The 19,879-nt window shown below is 41.9% G+C and overlaps 1 protein-coding gene across 4 annotated transcripts in view; it reads right to left on the reverse strand.

The window, feature by feature from the left end:
* LOC137434896 (signal-induced proliferation-associated 1-like protein 2) overlaps positions 1-19,879 on the reverse strand; it is a 454,554-nt gene that overhangs the window by 161,802 nt on the left and 272,873 nt on the right. For all 4 annotated transcript variants that reach the window (XM_078784965.1, XM_078784963.1, XM_078784966.1 and 1 more), the window contains one exon: positions 6,101-6,243. In XM_078784965.1, coding sequence (XP_078641091.1) covers positions 6,101-6,243 — 143 coding nt within the window. The remainder of the gene's footprint in view (positions 1-6,100; positions 6,244-19,879) is intronic.

Raw genomic sequence — 19,879 nt, forward strand, 5'->3', positions numbered from 1 at the left:
CTTCAAAATATGCAAAGGGTAAGTACTGCTCTCCCCTATGGGCTGGTGCCCGTGCCTCACACCTAGCTCAGCTTCACACTGTAGAAACCAAGGCCTTTAGCATCATTGGTATCTCCCACGATTCTGAGGGCCTTTCACTCACTCACCGCAGGCAGGTTAGTGGTCTTTCTGTCTTCTACCGACTCCTCTCCGGCCTTGCACCCCCTGCTCTGTCTGAGCTCTGTCCTCCAAATATTCATGCAGGGCGCACAAGATCTGCCAGCAATCCTCTTCTGGTTAAATTGCCAAAATCAAGACTCTCTGCTCACCTTCACTCTTTCATTCCCATTTTTCCCCACCTCTGGAACAAACTCGCATACTCTTTTCAATCCCATGCCTCCCTGCAGGTCTTCAAAACAGATGTCCACCACCATCTCTGATCTTTCCCCATCCAAAACCTTGATCTATTCTACCCCTGCTAATCCACCTCTTTCAAATTCCATTTTCTTTCCTGAAAGTCCTTTAGTGTGCATGTTGTTTATCCCAAAAACACCATCACAACCCCTCTCCCTTCCACCGATCTCCTGATGTCCCTGTTCTCCAGTATTAGAGTGCTTCCCTTTCCTCCTCTTGGCACTCGCTCCCTTTATTATATGTTCTATGTGTTAGCTCTTTCACGAGCCTCAAATTAATATACCAAAAAAAAAGTCTATGCTGCTGTTGACTGATCCAGAACATACATATATATATATAAACATTTTAGATCTGTAAAAATTGTAAAATCTTGTCCATCTTGTAAAAATTAAAATAAATAAAAATATATATATATATTCACTTTGATATAATGTGGTATTATGTGTAGATCAGTGACAAAAAATCTCAATTTCATAAATTTTAAATTGAGGCTGCAACACAACAAAATGTGAAAAAGTCAAGGGGTGTGAATACTTTCTGAAGGCACTGTACATACATCCGGCACACGCGATGCAATTAGTAGAGCAGCATGACAATAAAATATACCCAGCAAGGCGGCAATGTTCCACGTCAAGAGAATGAGGACATAAAGGAAGCATAAACAAAACGGGCTCCAGGCTGGCTCTGTGCAAAATGCAAAGCACCACAATCCGAGTAAGGGTCAACGACGCCAGCCGTAAAAATGCACTCTCACACTATACAAACAAATCACTGGAGGAGGATTCGGCTCGGAATTTATTGCACCAAATTCACCTTAAACATTGCGCATCAATTAAACGAGGATTATACGTGTTTGAATGGAGCTGCCGCTCATCAAAATTACAAACAGTTTGTATCAACCTCGATATTTAGAATTACATATTACAGTGTATAAAATTATCCCTTTACCCCGACCCCTTCACAGCTAAGGCCACCACTTCCACCAAGTACGTTTGGCATTGATAATTAAAAACAAAATGTCTTCCATTCCACAATATTCCCAAGTGTATTCCCAAGAATATTGTAAAATATTCCCAAGAATATTCCCAAAATATTCCCAAATATTCCCAAGTGCATGAAAAATAATTTCCATGCGATAACATTTCCACTTTTTAACGTCCAGTCTCGCAAGATGAATAATGCATTGTATGGGGTTTAAAGAACTATGAGATAGTGAATAAACCAAAATACCTACTACTCGTGGAATAAATAGAGTAAATGCTTCCTTTACTGTGATACTTACAAATGTTACAAATGATGGAAACAGAAACAAACATGCAAATTAGAGAAAATAAAACGAGGGGCGTCAAGTGAGAATAATAAAACGTGTATATGAAGGGAAAGGGAGAGGATGGGGAACTGGAACTGTTAAAGGAGGAGAGGTGGGCAAAGAGGTTGGGATGAGTTATACTAAATGGAGGAGGTTGGAAGCAGGGCAGTGGGGTGGGGGGAGGTGAGAGGGGTGGTGAGGGGAGAGACAGGGGGAGGGTTGACTAGGTGTATAGATAAATTATTTGACTTCTCTCTCCATCTTGTCTCCCACTTCCTTTATTGTATGTTTTGTGTGTCCCACTCCCATTTTTTTTTTTGTTATTCATGTTAGCTCTTACACGAGCCTCGATCTTGTATACAAACAACAACAACATGCATTTTAAGGCCATTTTCCCTACTAGAGCGGGGGTTAGCCTTGCGGTCCCCATGACAATCTTCTCCATTTTGCCCTATTTTCTGCATCTCCCCTTGTTAACCCCCTTGCCCGCATTTCTTCTTCCACCATCTTTAGCCAAGTCTTTCTCGGTCTTCCCCGTCCTCTACTTCCTTCCACATTCATTTCCATCACTCTTCTCAACCAGTCACTTTCATCCTTCCTCAACACATGACCAAACCATCTCAACCTGTTCCTCTTCACAGCATCAATCACAGGCTCTATTCCCATCATCTTTCGCAATTCATCATTTGTCTTCCTCTCTCTCAACAATACTCCGCACATCCATCGAACCATTCGCATTTCCACCCTTTCCAGCCTTCGTTGCTGCTCTACGTTCACTACCCATGTGTCGCTCCCATAAATCATAACACTTCTCACACATGCAGCATACACCTTTCCCTTCAGCTTCAACGACACTCCCCTCCTCGTCAGCACGCCACTCAGTTCCCGAAACTTCTTCCATGCACATGGATCTTGTATACAAAAACAAAAAAAAAAAAAAAAAACACTTCAAATGATGCTAATTAGTAGAAAGGCTCTTTCTGAAGGCTTCATGTCATCATTCCAAATCTGAACGTAAATTATTGTTCAAAAGGAACATCATTTGACTCGAGCACGTTGGACCCAAATGGACATGTAAATCTGACCCATTTACAGATTATTTTTGAGAAAAAAAAACCTCCCAGAAGGCGTGCACCTGTATAAAGGGGCAGTGAAATGACCTCAAAAGGAATCAGAGTTGTACTTGCGCAAAATGTTCATTCTATGTACCAGGCGGGATGAGGTGGGAGAGGGCAGGATATGTAGGGGGTGCAGAATGGGGGTGGTCCTGAAAGATTAACAATCATCCTGTAAACTCTTTCTGTACAGGAAAAGCAAGATGGCTGCAAAGCAAAGACATCATTTACTGTTAAATAACATCTAAAACTTGGATGTACATGGAAACAATGCTCGGCACTTAATTATTTACATCAACAAGCAAACTGAATGAAAAGCGTGCGCCAAATTAGTCTGCGGCTCGAGAAAAATTGCGAGAAGGGCTACGAGGTGCTGCCTAGGGATATGGTAATGCGTGTAGTGTTGTACGAACAAACAATTACATGCTTCAGCAATGCGAGGTGTTTAGAAAATGCTCGCGAATTCGCTTACACTGCATATGGAGCATCGCTCTGGTTAATAGAGCGTGTGAAACGCTTACAGGCATGCACGGTACCTCTCAAACGCACATTCTTTCTCATCCCTGCCGGCATTTGCAGAACAAATCGGTCGAAATGGATGACGATAATCAAAATCGTGATAAAAAATATCTTGCTTCTTGCTTCTTCTTCTTCTTCTTGCATGTGGCAAATTGCAGCTCAAATATCTAAGCCTAAGTTGCACAGCAATTGTCTGTGGAAAGTGCTACAAGATAAGATTTCAGGGTATGACACTAACATTAACAAGTATACAGAGGAATAAGTTCTTGATTAAAGGGTTTATTGAATTTTGTAAGATTCAGTCATGGTTCACATACTTCAAGGCCAAAATGTCTCCAAATTGCAAATCAAATTTTCATGCAAACCAATGAAGTTATTGAAAAACGGTTTTCTGTTCCTTGTTAAGTAGACATTTGCTCACACAAGACATGCAATTTCATAGAGATTTGAGAAACTTTTAAATTTCCTATTTTTGTCCTCTCCCATGAGGAATTGCCCAATTAGGCCCATCAAAGCCTGTGCAATGGATGCCAACTTATGATTGTTCGGCAGTGATTTATCCTTTTTAAATGCTGAGCGATAAGCGAGGAAGCAGCACGTACCGTTATTGAAATCTTTGGTACGACTTAGCCGGGGTTTGAATGGTCGCCCTCCCAGTATTGGAGAGATGCTCTAACCATTACACCACTGAGGCTGGTTAAAGTCTGGTCCTTGTCACTCGTTCACTTAGTTATCGGGCAATCAAAAGTATGGAAGCTACGGTGCAGTTTCAACTATTATTATTAAAAACTAGAACGACACTCTTCCACATCACAACGTCAACAGGTATGCCTGCGCCCACATTATTACATCATTATAATACTTGTATCAAGTTTGATTTAAATCCATTCAGCTGTACCCAAGTTAGCACATTTTTACCTGACATGACCACTGACCTTTGACCTATTGATCCCAAAATGTAATCAGTTCATGTTTACCTCATTATACATACCTGTGCCAAGTTTTAATTGAATTCCCTTCAGCTGTTCACAAGTTCTCACATTTTTACCTGACATCACCTCTGACCTCAGGGCCCCCAATATCTAATCAGTTAATCTTTACATCATTATACATATATGTATCAAGTTTGAATTCGATCCCTTTAGCCATTCTCGAGTTATAGACCTATTACAGACTTTGACCTTTGACCTTTGACCCCAAAATCTAATCACTTAATATTTACAATATTACACATACATGTACCAAGTTTGAATTCGATCCCTTTAGCCATTCTCGAGTTATAGACCTCTTACAGACTTTGACCTTTGACCTGATGACCCCAAAATCTTATCAGTTAATCTTTACATCGTTCTACATAATTGTACCAAATTTGGTCAGAATCCCATTACTGGTTCACAAGTTATCGTGGTAACAGTATTTTTACCTGACATGACCTCTGACCTTTGGCCTTTGACCTTGTGACCACAAAATCTAATCAGTTCATTTTTGCCTCATTATACATACCTGCACCAAGCTTGACTAAGATCCCTTTAGCCGTTCTCAAGTTATCGCGGTGACGAAAACCTATCACGGATGGAGAGCAGGACGGACGAACAACCTGAAAACAATACCTCTGGCGACCAAGTCGGCTGAGACATAAAAATTTGCAAAATAGTTTCAAGTCTTGCCAATTTGATGAAGGCAATAAGCAAGCAAGCGGTGTGTTATCCTGAACAAATAAATAAATAAAACAGCCATCTACAAAGTATGGCCGATGAAGACCAGCCTTGGACAGATAGCCGAAAGTTGCTTCAACTCCGAGGCGTATTTCAAAACGTGACGGGAATATCTTTTCGCACGTGCATGAAAGGCCCGAAGCCTTATCTGATAGGACCTTTCGCCACACATGCCAGGACCAAGAGAGAGAGTGAGGGGGGTGGCGGGGAGGGTGCACCCTCCCCTTTCCTCACTGACGTCACACTCGACAAATCCCAACGTCTCATTACATCATCTGGTGGCTCCTTAACCAGTCACAAAGCTCGGGGCGTGGTTTCTCCCTTATGAGTCATCAAGGCGGAGTCTAACCGGCCGTTCGGGAATGTTCGGCTGGGCGGGGTTCCCTTGCCGACCGGAAAGTGTTCGGGTCTCTGTCGGCATGACGGTGCGATGGCCGTTGTTGTAATGGCGGCCCTTTTTGATGAAATAAAACATAAGGGACAAATCACAGGGGCAATTACACACTGGGGATTATCCTTAAGCCCTACCTAATTAGCATAGCTCCACCCCTCATATGGAGACACATATATGATCTTATGCTCTACAGATTCCCTACTTATGTACATCGAGGTGGGCTTCCTCTTCGCGTCACACGGTCCATGCCAAACTAAACATTCCAAACTTTCCTATGAGATTCATCTCTACCCCCACAAACGTAAAAAAATATATAGCTAAAATTTTAAAAACAAAAATTAAACAATGATGATGTTGAGAAGAGGAGGAAGCAAGATTCATCCATCAATGTATGCTAACTGCCAGGAAAAAGGGCACTTCGTCACGATGCAGTAGTGCAGTGTGTGTATCGAGTCGGTTTGAAATATGTAAGGCTACCATTGCCAGAACATTGCCACAGCTTGTGAAGGGCATTCGGAAATGTAACTCTTTGCCAAAGAGCGTGACTATTTTTGGTGCTAATGGCATCAAAATAATCCCTGTGCTTTCATGCCAACAAGAGATCATCCAACGGCTCGATCGAGTGTAACAACATGGGCAGGGGAGCTGAGCTTACCTCGCACGTGCGGAAGATGATCCGATAGTTGTACTGCGGTCCATGAGAGCTCTCCTTCTCCCGTCCTTCATCCAGCTTTTCTCGACGCAAACTTAAGGCCACGGGTCCAAGATTGTCATCGACACCAAAGTAGTTTTGATGCTCTGAACGTCACAATGGATACAAAGTGTTATCATTGGAACAGTTTTCCCATGCAACAGACACTATCACGACTTTATGGTACAACAGTACAATCTAAACAAATGTATAATCCAAGTGCCTCTATATCTCATCTATAGTTACCTGGACTGAGCACACAGCCGCCGGGCTACATGTTCCCATCTGAGATGGCCCGAGTTATAATACAGACCACAACAGGACAAGAGCAGGCAGATGCAGACGCAGACGCAGACGCAGACACAGACACAGACACACACACACACACACACACACACACACACACACACACACACACACACACACACACACACACACACACTAGGTGCAATAACAATGGTTGCATAACTCGTGAGCAACTTCCTTAATGCTGGCACAAATATCGAGATCGTAGACAGTCAATCAGGTGTACCCATAACTCATCAAAAGCAAAACCTCAAACGTATGACAATAATAATAATCATAATAATAATAATCATAATAATAATGAGTTATCTGATGAGGAACTTAAATGCAGGAGGAAATGACCCCCACGAAGCCTGTGCAATGGTTGCCAACCTATGGTTGTTTGTCCATTCTCTGTCCTTCTAAATGCTGAGCATCAAGTGAGGAAGCAGCTTTGGTACGACTCGGACAGTGTTCGAACCGCCAAACTCGTAGACACAGAGGACGCTCTAACCATTGTCCATTCTCTAACCATTGTCCATTCCATTCAGTCCAATTGTCCATTCTCTAACCATTAACCATTGTCCATTCTCTAACCATTGACCATTCTCTAACCATTGTCCCTTCTCTAACCATTGTCCATTCTCGAACCATTGTCCATTCCATTCATTCCATTGTCCATTCTCTAACCATTGTCCATTCCATTCATTCCATTGTCCCTTCTCTAACCATTGTCCATTCCATTCATTCCATTGTCCCTTCTCTAACCATTAACCATTGTCCATTCCATTGTCCCTTCTCTAACCATTAACAATTGTCCATTCCATTGTCCATTCTCTAACCATTAACCATTGTCCATTCCATTGTCCCTTCTCTAACCATTAACCATTGTCCATTCTCTAACCATTGTCCATTCCATTCTCTAACCATTGTCCATTCCATTCATTCCATTGTCCATTCTCTAACCATTAACCATTCCATTCTCTAACCATTGTCCATTCCATTCATTCCATTGTCCCTTCTCTAACCATTAACCATTGTCCATTCTCTAACCATTGTCCATTCCATTCTCTAACCATTGTCCATTCCATTCATTCCATTGTCCATTCTCTAACCATTAACCATTGTCCATTCCATTCATTACATTGTCCCTTCTCTAACCATTAACCATTGTCCATTCTCTAACCATTAACCATTCCATTCTCTAACCATTGTCCATTCCATTCATTCCATTGTCCCTTCTCTAACCATTAACCATTGCCCCTTCTCTAACCATTAACCATTGTCCCTTCTCTAACCATTAACCATTGTCCATTCTCTAACCATTAACCATTGTCCCTTCTCTAACCATTAACCATTGTCCATTCCATTGTCCCTTCTCTAACCATTAACCATTGTCCATTCTCTAACCATTAACCATTGTCCCTTCTCTAACCATTAACCATTGTCCATTCCATTGTCCCTTCTCTAACCATTAACCATTCATTGTCCATTCTCCATTCTCTAAGCATTGTCCATTCTCAACATTAACTCAACATTAACTATTGTCCATTCTCTAAGCATTGTCCATTCTCAACATTAACTCAACATTAACTATTGTCCATTCTCTAACCATTGTCCATTCTCAGACATTGTTTGTCCATTCTCTGTCCATCTAACTGCCAACCTATGGTTGTTTGTCCATGCTCTGTCCTTCTAAATGCTGAGCATCAAGTGAGGAAGCAGCATTGGTACGACTCGGCCAGTATTCGAACCGCCAAACTCGTAGACACTGAGGAAGCTCTAAGTAACCATTACACCACCGAATCTGGTCAAATTCGAACCCAGCCGCTTCTCCCACCCACAACGGCAGGTCCAATTAACGAGCTATTTATTTCCTTCATACTCGATCACCGTCAGGCTCCAACCAAGTTTAAATCAATCGTCTCAGTGGCTACATCGAGGGAACAAGTTGCCACATCACCAGTTGGTTTCAGTCTCGGTGTATATGCTGACAGCTTGAGTCATCAACATTGCTGTCAAGCAATCTCAAAGAGTAAACAGCACCATAGATGCTCATCCAGCACAGTACATGCAGGTCACAAAAAGAAAAACATTCTGTATCACAAAATGTTTGGTTTTAATTCTGATTCCGATGTAACCATTTACTCTGTCCCAGAGCGTCCGTTATACCGAAGCAGTTTATTAGCAAGGGTTAGTGCCTTCAGAAAGTATTCACACCCCTTGACTTCTTCACCTTTTGTTGTGTTACAGACTGAATTTAAAATGGATTAAATCGAGATTTATTTGCCATTGATCTGCACATAATACCCCATAATGTCAAAGTGGATTTTTAAAATGTAATTTTTAAAATTACATAATCCAAAGTGGATTTAAAATGAAAACCTGAAATGTCTTGAGTCAATAAGTATTCAACCCCTTTGCTATGACACTCTAAATTGAACTCAGGTGCATCCAATTTCCTTTCATCACCCATGATAAGTCTACAATTTGATTGGACTCCACCTGTGGACAATTCAATTGATTGGACATGACTTAGAAAGAAACACACCTTTCTATATAAGGTCCCACAGTTGACAGTGCATGTCAGAGCAGAAACTCCAGCATGAGGTCCAAAGAACTGTCCGTAGAGAATGCCAAGATAGAATTGTGAGGAGATACAGATCTGGGGAAGGATATCAACAATTTCTAGTGTTGGAAGTTCCCAAGAGCTCAATGTAGGAAATGGAAAGAATGTGCAACTACCCAGATTCTTCCTAGTTCTGACCGTCTGACCAAACCGAGCAACCGGGCAAAAAGGACCTTGGTCTGGGAGGGGACCAAGAACCCCATGAGCACTCTTACAGAACTACACAGTGCCTTGGCCGACATGGGAGAGCCTGCCGAAACGACAACAGTCTCTGCATCTAGGATTTATGGGAGAGTGACCAGACGGAAGCCACTCCTGAGAAAAAGGCACATGACAGCCCACCTGGAGTTTGCAAAAAGGCTCGTGAAAGACTCAGAGAACATGAGGCAAAATATTTTGTGGTCCGATGAGACAAAAATTGAATTCCTTGGCCTGAATGCACAGCACTACATCTGGTGGAAACCGAGCACAGCTCATCACCAATGTAACATCACCCCTACCGTGAAGCATGGTGGTGGCAGTATCATGCTATGGGGATGCTTTTCAGCGGCAGGCACTGGGAGATTTGTAAGGATAAAGGAAACAATGAATTGAGCCAAATACAGGCAAAACATTGAGGAGAACCTGCTTCAGAGTGCAAAAGACCTTTGACTGCAGTGAAGATTTACGTTCCAACAGGACAATGACCCCCAAACAAACAGCTAAAGCAACACTGGAATGGCTTCAGAACAAGAACATGAAAGTCCTTGAGTGGTCCAGCCAAATTCCAGACTTGAATCCCATTGAGAATCTGTGGAAAGACTTGAAGATTGCTGTTCACTGACACTCCCATCCAACTTGAGAGAGCTTGAGCAAATCTGCAAGGACGATGGGGAGAAAACCCCCAAATGCAGATGTGGAAAGCTGATACACACATACCCAAGAAGACTCAAAACTGTAATCACTGTCAAAGGCGCTTCTACGAAGTATTGACTCAGGGGGTTGAATACTTGTGTAAATTAGATATTTCTGTGTTCCATTTTTAATTATTCTGCCAAAATTTCCAAATATTTTTTTCCACTTTGACATTATTGGGTATTTTGTGTAGATCACTGACAAAAAATCTCAATTTAACCTATTTTAAATTCAGGCTGTAACAATAAAATCTGAAAAAAGTCAAGGGGTGTGAATTCTTTCTGAAGGCACTGTATACTGGGTGGTTTGCCATTGCCTTCCCAGCAGTAGTTTGGGGCAGGAATTTGTAATTTGGTCAGGGTGCCAGCGATAGCTCACCTACTCTTCATGAAGGACACCGTGGGATCTTTAACATCCACCAAAGAATTCTGGCAGATGGGACGCCTGGTTAATGTCCATCCGAGGAACGGTACACACACTGATGAATCACCTCGCTTGTGAAAGTCCAGGATGGCAGTTTGTAGCTTTTGTTTTGTAGATGGCAGTTTTGTAATAAAGGATTCAAACCAAGGCTAGGGAGCTTAGAAACGAGTTGGCGTATCACCTCTAGGCCATCCTTCCAACCTTGTTCTTAAATAGTTAATACATTAATAATTCAGTTGCCAGCATTAGATAGAAGTGAGATATTGCTGTGCACAATCACTACCGCCCCTAATCTGCTCCCTTTTAAAAGGTCAACAAAAATAAAATATAGTACAAAATGGAAAAGTTTCACCAGAGTAAACCACAACACTATGCAGAGAAAATGGAAAAGCTCAAGTCTCATATGGGTCAATGGATTAATCCCTTCCCATGTCACATTCCCAGTCCTTTTGTGCTCTTGTTTCTCGTTTTCCTCCATTACTCACACGTGACCGTCCCCAACCTCACCCATCTCTCCAACAACCGGCATTACATCAACGGGTAATTTTAAAGGGCTGTTAACCGGCAATTTTAAAGGGCTGTTAAAAGCTTTGCGGACAAGATTTTGCTAATTTCAATAAAACGTCAAACCTTTTCCATTGACCCATCCAGCAAGTCGCTCTCGGACCGACAGATGCATTTCGGTTGCTAACGCATCAAAAAAAATCAGAATCTAGTCACTACAACGGACGGAATGAAGAGGACTGGAATGGAATGCTAACCACCGTGGGAACAAGGACAAGCTGACATTCCGGGAGTTAACCCCTTCGTCGGTGCGAGGGCTAACAGCCGGGTGGTTAACGGGCTTGCTCCGACGAAGGGTCAGCAACCGAAATGTCAGCTTCTTCATTCTTCCCACGACGGTCAGCATACATACCTCAAACCAACGTCCTGTTCATTCCGCCCATCGTTGTACCTGGACGCCAATGCAGATTGACACCTGCCTTCACCGGCCAGACTAATTCTTCATTCGAATCAATACAAAACTTCCGTTTAAAAAAAATGAGGGAAGTATACAAATGTAAAGCCCTAAAAAGAGGTCGGTGGTAGTGCAACTGGTATTTTGCTTGAAAAAAAAATCAACAAAGTTTATTGTGTGGAAATGAAAGGAGCGCATCACATGGGGCTGTTGGTATGTGGAACCATTTATCGGAAGGGTCAAGGTCCATGTTAAACGTCAAATGAGAAATGCCTGGAAGCAGAAAGAAACAAGAGCACGTATAGCTCGGCTTGTAGGTATCAACTGCCTTTGTTTGTGGTCAGTTTGGTATCCTGTATTAAAAATCACATCGGCGTCTGTTTCTTGGAAACATACTTTATCAAACCCCCTGTAGGACCAAAAAACAAAACAAATAATGTATCTGCTTTTCTGAAGATGTGTACAAAGGTTGGTGACATCCTGCCTGGGTGCCTGGCATAATAGGCTTTATATCCACTGCCCTTGGGTAATTTTTTGTTTTTACTTTCTTACAGGAGAAGACGTGTAAGTACACCAAAGATGTGCAAGCACACCGCAGCGGTCGGTTTGGAGTCAAGCACCATGGGCTGATAGCCTCAGTTCTTAGTGTCCAAATAGAGTCAGTAAATGCCCTTTTCGCATCTAGGGTGATTCATCAATGTGTGCCGTCCCTCTGATGAACATGTTAAACTGGGTGTCCCGTCTGCTGGTTTTACACGGTGGACGTTAAAGTTCCCATGGTGCTCTTCACAAATAGTAGGCGAGCTATCGCCGGCACACTGAACAAATTACATTACGAGCAAATTTTGCTACCCACACCTATACATTGCACAGGAAGGATGAAGTTGTAGTAGTATTAGTATTAGTATTAGTATTAGTAGTAGTCGGAGTAGTAGTGAGAGTAGTATGAGTAGTAGTTTAGTCGTACTATTAGTATTAGTTGTAATATTAGTATTAGTAGTAGTAGTAGTATTAGTGGTAGTATTACTAGTATTAGTAGTACTAGGGCATTGCCCGTACTATATCTATATCTAAAATTATATCCCCCCCCTCTATTTACATGAAATGGTTTGGTCCAAAGCGAACGGCTTCCGGAGTTTGGTAAAGAAATCGCCATCGCGTGCACAAACGCGCAGGAAAGCGAATGAATCGCAAATTCGTTTTTATTAGTTGTAAAACATAGTTTAACGCCAACATAGTTTGCAAACGTGAAATAAATGAATACGCTCTCAAATGTGCCATCCGAGGCAGAGTGTGTCCGCCACGTTCGGCACACGCGATAGTTCGCTGCTCTCTGATTGGTTGAATCGTTTTTTGGACATAGCTCGGTAAGTAATTGTCCGATTAATATGAAACCTTGAAAAGGCACATCCTCGGGTCCCCAGCAATATACCTGGCAAGTTAAAAGTATATCGGACCCGTGGTTGTCGAGAAACAGCGGTCACAGACAAACAAACGTACAAACGTACAGAGATTACTGGAATTATAGATAGATTAGTAGTATTAGTAGTAGTATTAGTTGTAGTATTAGTAGTAGTATTAGTAGTAGTATTAGTAGTTGTAGTATTAGTAGTAGAACTAGTAGTAGAACTAGTAGTAGTAGTAGTAGTAGTAGTAGTTGTAGTATTAGTAGTAGAACTAGTAGTAGTAGTATTAGTACTAGTATTAGTATTAGTAGTAGTATTAGTTGTAGTATTAGTAGTAGTATTAGTAGTTGTAGTATTAGTAGTAGAACTAGTAGTAGAACTAGTAGTAGTAGTAGTTGTAGTAGTAGTTGTAGTAGTAGTTGTAGTAGTAGTAGTAGTATTAGTAGTAGAACTAGTAGTAGTAGTATTAGTATTAGTATTAGTAGTAGTATTAGTAGTAGTAGTAGTAGTAGTAGTCGTCCTAATAAAGTGTAGTTATTCTTGTGAAAATGATCTGTTGTGTTTCATCCACAAAATTTTTTGCCACAAGGACTCTCTCTTCTATCGAATGAGACGATTGATAAACTACTCAAGAAAGAAATCCAGTTGAGACCACTTGTGCCCATTGAGAAGCGAAGTTAATAACTACCTCACACATCAAAGGGAATCAAAATAAAAAGTAATCGTCTTGTGTCCTAAAAGTGCTAAACGCCAATGACACGACACGTCATGCAATTCAATTACCGAGGTATTTTTAAACCTTCACTTTAAAAAGATGTCAGACTGGTCTTTATAATCATACAACTGGTATTTTGCAACTGGTATTTTACGACAGAAACCTCAGCACCGACACCTTTAGTCTCAGAGGATGGACGGAAGAATAGTTTATTTCACTGTGTTCAATAAATTTTTAACTTTACCATTCCCCAAGGATCGTTCAATTGGGCCAAAATAGATGGCAAACACAAAAGAGTAAACAGATGGATCAAACACGTTTTCTTACCTATTAAAGGATCGAACCGAGCGAGTTAAATTGACACAAGGAGATAAATCGGAATATTCAAACTTATGTACAACAAGCGTTACGCCTAGGTCCCCCGTCGTTGAAGTGATGTGAGTTGACAAAGTGGAAGACGCAAGGCGGCCATCTTGGATTTTGACATGGTGACCCAATTTTCAATAGCGTTCTCCCTTATGCATATATACACCCACACACCAGATTAGAAGTTAGTAGTTCGTTTATTTTTCAAGATATTTCGCTCACAAGGTTGAGACATACATGGCGGCGGCCGTCTTGGATTTTGACGTGGCGACCCAATTGTCAATAGCGTTCTTCCTTATGCGTAGATACACCCACACACCAGATTAGAAGTTGGTACTTCGCTTATTTTTCAAGATATTCCGCTCACAAGGTTCAGACATACATGGCATCAGACATACATGGCGGCGGCCATCTTGGATTTTGACGTGGGTTGCACCCACACACCAAATTTGAATGCGGTCCTTCGCTTACGCACGCACGCACGCACGCACGCACGTACGCACGGACGCACAAACCATCGTCCCCCTTTCGCTCCGCGAGTTATCACTCTCTCAGTTTCGCTCTCTCATGAGAAGTTATCACCTACTAGCCCCGCCTATTAACATGGTGTTCATGCCCACAAATGAAGGTCTAACATGTCTATAAATTACATACAATGGCTCCTCAGCATCACATGCAACAAACGTCTTAATCTGACAGGTCCCTCAAAACACATGCATTTACTACACTTCATCCACAGTCTCGCTATGAACCACCCCAGCCCCCTTCCTCTTCCACATAATAATGCATTTACTACACTTCATCCACAGTCTCGCTATGAACCACCCCAGCCCCCTTCCTCTTCCACATAATAATACGATTATACAAATAAATTACAAACGTGGTCACCAAATGTGGACTGACGTCATGTTTTCACCGCTGTTTGTCTGTTCGTGAGCACGAGATCTCAAAAAGTTGTGGACGAGTTATGACAAAACTAAGTGAATGAATTGGTTAGGTGATAAGAACAAGCCGATTAGATTTTGGTTCAGGTCTAGATCCATTTCCGGCCTATCAGTGAATACAAAACGTAAAGTGCTCACCCTGGCGTAGGTATACGCTCCACTGAGTGTTATTGTAGTTCAAGAAGTGTCTGTGTGTTTACAGTGATTAACCACAATTGTTCTGTTCCTGAATGCAAATTGGACTCGCGGAAATACAGGAAATATGAGAAATATCTGTGGACGAGATGAGTCAGCTTCGTATCATTTCCTGTTCGTACAAGCAGGCAGTGACAGACAATGGATAACATGCGCGTGCACACGCGCACACACACACACACACACACACACACACACACACACACACACACACACACACACACACATCTCCTTTTACCAATAGATGCAAAAATCTTGTATCATTTCTCTTGTGGCCCCGGAACCAAACAAATAATATATATTCATAACGGTACTCACATGCCATACAGCTCCCACCCATTCCTCCTCCCAAACTTGATGAATAGTAAATATCATCATTTAAAACTGAAACTTACCCTGTGCATTCACAAGTGTCAGATATGACCATCCATCCAGTCAATGTTAAGAACCACCCAAACCAGATACGATCTCTCCCTCTGGGAAGTATACCTGAATGTTGGTAATGACGGCATCTTCTTTCCAATTGCAGACATCAATCAAATAAATCACCAAGCCTGGTTTATTTAATGGACGTCTGTGTCTGCTAGTGGGTAGAAATGCAAGTATGGGATGGTTTGGGTGGGAGGATACGACGGGACATCATCCTCATGAAATATTAGTTAATCAAAAATAAAGGTTAGCAAATCAGTTTCATAACAATCCCATTTCAAGCACAATCTCTATCTATATAAATAAAAGGACGGTGTCTGTCCGTCTGTACCTGATTCACTTTCCTATCCCCTCTCTCACCGCTTCATGCATCGTCACGAAACCTCATAGGCATAATTAAAAATATCTTACAATTCCGCTTACAGCATCCAAATTTACTTAAAACAATTATTTTGTTTGGCCCAGTTGAAAGAGGACTTTTCCGAAAGCATTCATCATGCTGGATGATGTCATGGCATTCGAGTGGGCACCGCTTCAAGCTCAACCCTCACAGGATGGCTGTTTGTCTGTATTTATTCCAATTGTCATGGGTTTGTTGGTGTTGTTTACTTAACCCAAACCTTCCTATCCTATCAAATCCCTGTTCCATCATACGTCCTTGAGAGCTATATCAGCTGGGTGGGCAGTGCTTCTGTTACCATTCGGTTGTGGGGTGGTTGTTGTCTTATGGCCCTCCAGTTTGATCATATATCATACCCCTCAATCACCGGCATTGTATACACTAGTCAATTAATAATTTAAAAATAGTTTATTTCAACTGAAACAGTACAAACATTCTCCTGTAATCCTTGGAATTCCCATGAGAAAAGTAACCATTCACACACCTTGAAATATTATGTGTGAGCGAGGTGAAAGGTTTATCTCTAACTTTAAATAATCGGAAGAACTGAGCACCTTGTGCAAAGTTAGTCTTTCACCTTAAAATGTGACAACATAATTCGTTTACAACAGAAATGTTTATGGACACGCATTTCAAACAAACGTTTTTATTATTATTATTATTATTATTATGAACACCAGCAAATAAACCAATCAGCAACAAAGGAAAAGGCAGGAGAATGAAAAACAAGACAAACAGGACATGAAGCAAAAAGGAAGGGAAGCACATCTTACTTAAAACTTCCTGGTATTCATAATTGCGAAGTTTGTGCGAAGTCCTTCCTTGGCACACCTGAGCTCCTCACCACATACAAGGCTTTCATCCGCAGCTCAATGGAATACTGCTCTCCCCTGTGGGCTGGTGCTCCTGCCTCACACCTAGCTCGGCTTCACGCTGTTGAAACCAAAGCTTTCAGAATCATTGGAATCTCCCACGATGAAGCTAACTCCAAGGGCCTTTCACTCACTCACCGCAGGCAGGTTGGTGGTCTTTCCGTCTTCTACCGACTCCTCTCTGGCCTTGCCCCCCACCCCCAGCTCTCTCTGGGCTCTGTCCCGCAAATATTCCTACAGGTCGCACAAGATCTGCCTGCAACCCTCTTATGGTTAAACTGCCAAAATCTAGACTCTCTGCTCACCTTCACTCCTTCATTCCTCTTTTCTCCCGCCTCTGGAACAAACTCCCTCACTCTCTTCAATCCCACTCCACCCTCCAGGTCTTTAAACCAGCTGTTCACCACCATCTCTTATCTTCCCCCATCCAAAACCTTCATCTTTTCTACCCCCGCTAATTTCACCCCAAATCCACTTTTTTGAAATACCAACTTCTGTCCTGGAAGTCCTTGGTGTACTTGTGTTGTATACTTCTCCCACCCCCCACCCTTCCCACGCCTCCTCCCCCAAGCCCTCTCCCTCCCACACATCTCCCGATGTCCCTGCTCTCAAATGTTGTGTTTGTGTGCTTCCCCTTCTCTCCCCATCTTGTCTTCCGTTCCCTCTTTTTATATATTTTGTTTGTCTGGTTGATTTGTTTGTGAAATAAATGTTAGCTCTTTCACGAACCTCGATTCAGTATACAAAAAAAATAAAAATATTTGAGGCTCGATAATTCCTACAGCAACCGTAACCAAGATTTAAAAAAGCTCCCCTAAACAAACACAATACTGTATTAAGGTATGTTTCATGAAAGTTTGTACTATCATGGGGGCCTCCAGGGGTATGGAGAGGGATAGTGGGGTGGTGGAGGCAAGGAAACAACATTATACCAGACTCGACATAAATGAACAAATCCAGAAATTTACTTTCCTTTGGAGAGTAAGAGTTAAAGCCGCGATTGCAATGGCATAAGAAGGTTTAAGGCCACGTGGGATTAAGACTGCATTGCCCTATTTTGATTACTTTTATCAGGGCAGAGCGAGAGCCACAAGAGTCAAACTGACCTGATTTTAAGGCATTCCTATATTATGAAAGGGCCAAGGGGGTGCGTTTAAGAGCGTCGGATTGGGATGAAATTAATTTCCCATTTGCTGTTGAAGAAAACAAATAAACCCTGTCCACTGTAATGCATGGAACTTCCCGACAACGTGGTGAAATAATACGGTGCGAAATTAAATTCCATTCATTTCTCCAAGCACCAGCTTTTGTTCGGGTGGGCGACGAAACGTCTTATTTATATTAATTTTAAGTACGCACTGTAGGGTCCACAATTATTTGGGAATGCAACTCTTCCTTTTTGTAACTGTCCCGGACATTGCCATCAAGTCAATTTATACCTGGAAAGCATCTCAAAATGCAATGCCCGTTAGCGTCCACTTTGAACTCAAAAGTTTTTAAAAATTGGTTAAAAAAAAGAAAGAAGTTATGACCTGGATGCACACACTGAATCTCAATGGTAAACAAGAAAGAGCAATTAGAGATTGCTGACCCACACCAGAACGTGTTTATAGTATTTTTAAGGCTTTTGGGTTCAAACAAATATGGCGCCCGAACCACGTGACCGATGACGTCATCTTTTTTTTCCTCCACCAATTTATCCCTAGATGACGCTCAATAAATTTTATCTTGATCAGATGAAGTTTTGCACTTGTCAAATTATGACGTCATAATGGAGGCACATATGACATCATTAACATGTTATTCCCCATGGAGAGTTCTTTACAATGAGCCGTCTTAATTTTTTCTATGCAGCACTTTCGATGATATAGAGGTGCAAAGTTTTTCGTTTTTTTCCAAGATGGCGCCCATACCACATGAACTATGACGTCATAATTATCATTTTAAAAAAATATATAGGAGGAGGTGCACATATGGTGAAAATTTCCTGTCAATGGACCAACGGTTTCAGAGAAAATCAAAGGAGGGAGGCGAAGGAGGTAGGCGGGCTAGTTAAGCTGCCTAAACCTCCAGCTTATTCCTCAACCACAAACACACACACACACACACACACACACACACACACACACACACACACACACACACACACACACACACACACACACACACACACACACACACAATGTGCACCCACTATTTTTCCACATCCTAAAAAAGATCCTACTTTTAGGGTTGCTGCCTAATGCTACCTTGCTTGACGCTCAGCATGACAAAAAAGGAGAGAGCACGGACAAACAACCGTAGGTTGGCAACCAACTTTAATGGGCTGAATTGCCTCATCCTCCATTGAAGTTCCATGGAATATAACACATTATTATTATTATTATTATTATTATTATTATTATTATTATTATTATTATTATTATTATCATAGCACAAAAATATGATAATCCTCCTAACGATTACTCAGGACAGAAACCAAAACGACAGAAGAAAGATGTACGTTATAAAGGAGAGTGAAAAGGTTTCCCCATTAAGGAATGTTATTCAACCAGCAGAATGCTGCCTGGATGTTAATCCCATTCTACATGGAGTGAACATCATACATTCACTTCCAGAATCAGCTTTTCCAGTATACAGAATCGAGGCTCATGTAAGAACTAACACATTAAACATGAAAACATGCACAGACACATAAAACATACAATGAAGGGAGCGGGAGACAAGAGGGGGCACCAGCCGAGCCAGGTTTGAGGCAGGAGCACCAGCCCAGAGGGGAGAACAGTATTCCATTGAGCTGCAGATGAAAGTTTTGTATGTGGTGAAGAGCTCAGAAGTGCCAAGGAAGGACTTTGCACGATGGAGGATGCATAGTCGGCGACTGGCTTTGGAGGCCAGCTTGGAAATGTGGTTATCCCAAGAAAGATCATGGCAGATTGTGAGACCCAAAAGCTTGAGTTACAGAACTTCTTCAAGAGGATTGTTGAGAAAGTACATGGGAGGGTTGTTCAGATGGTCTTTACAGAAAGACAAAGTGAGAGTGTGAGATTTGTCAGGATTGAAAGACATGTTCCACTTGTTTGACTAGTCTGATTTTTTTCCAGGTCTGCAGGGAGTGAGGAGGCTGCAGACTGCCGATCTGAGGGTTGAGATATGGAGCGGCAGAGAGTGGAGTCATCAGCAAAGAGATAGAGAGGATTCTCCAGAGAGTCGGTGGGATCATTAAT

Source organism: Myxine glutinosa, chromosome 9 (genome assembly GCF_964187855.1).
Source record: "Myxine glutinosa chromosome 9, kmMyxGlut1.1, whole genome shotgun sequence".
NCBI lineage: Eukaryota > Metazoa > Chordata > Myxini > Myxiniformes > Myxinidae > Myxine > Myxine glutinosa.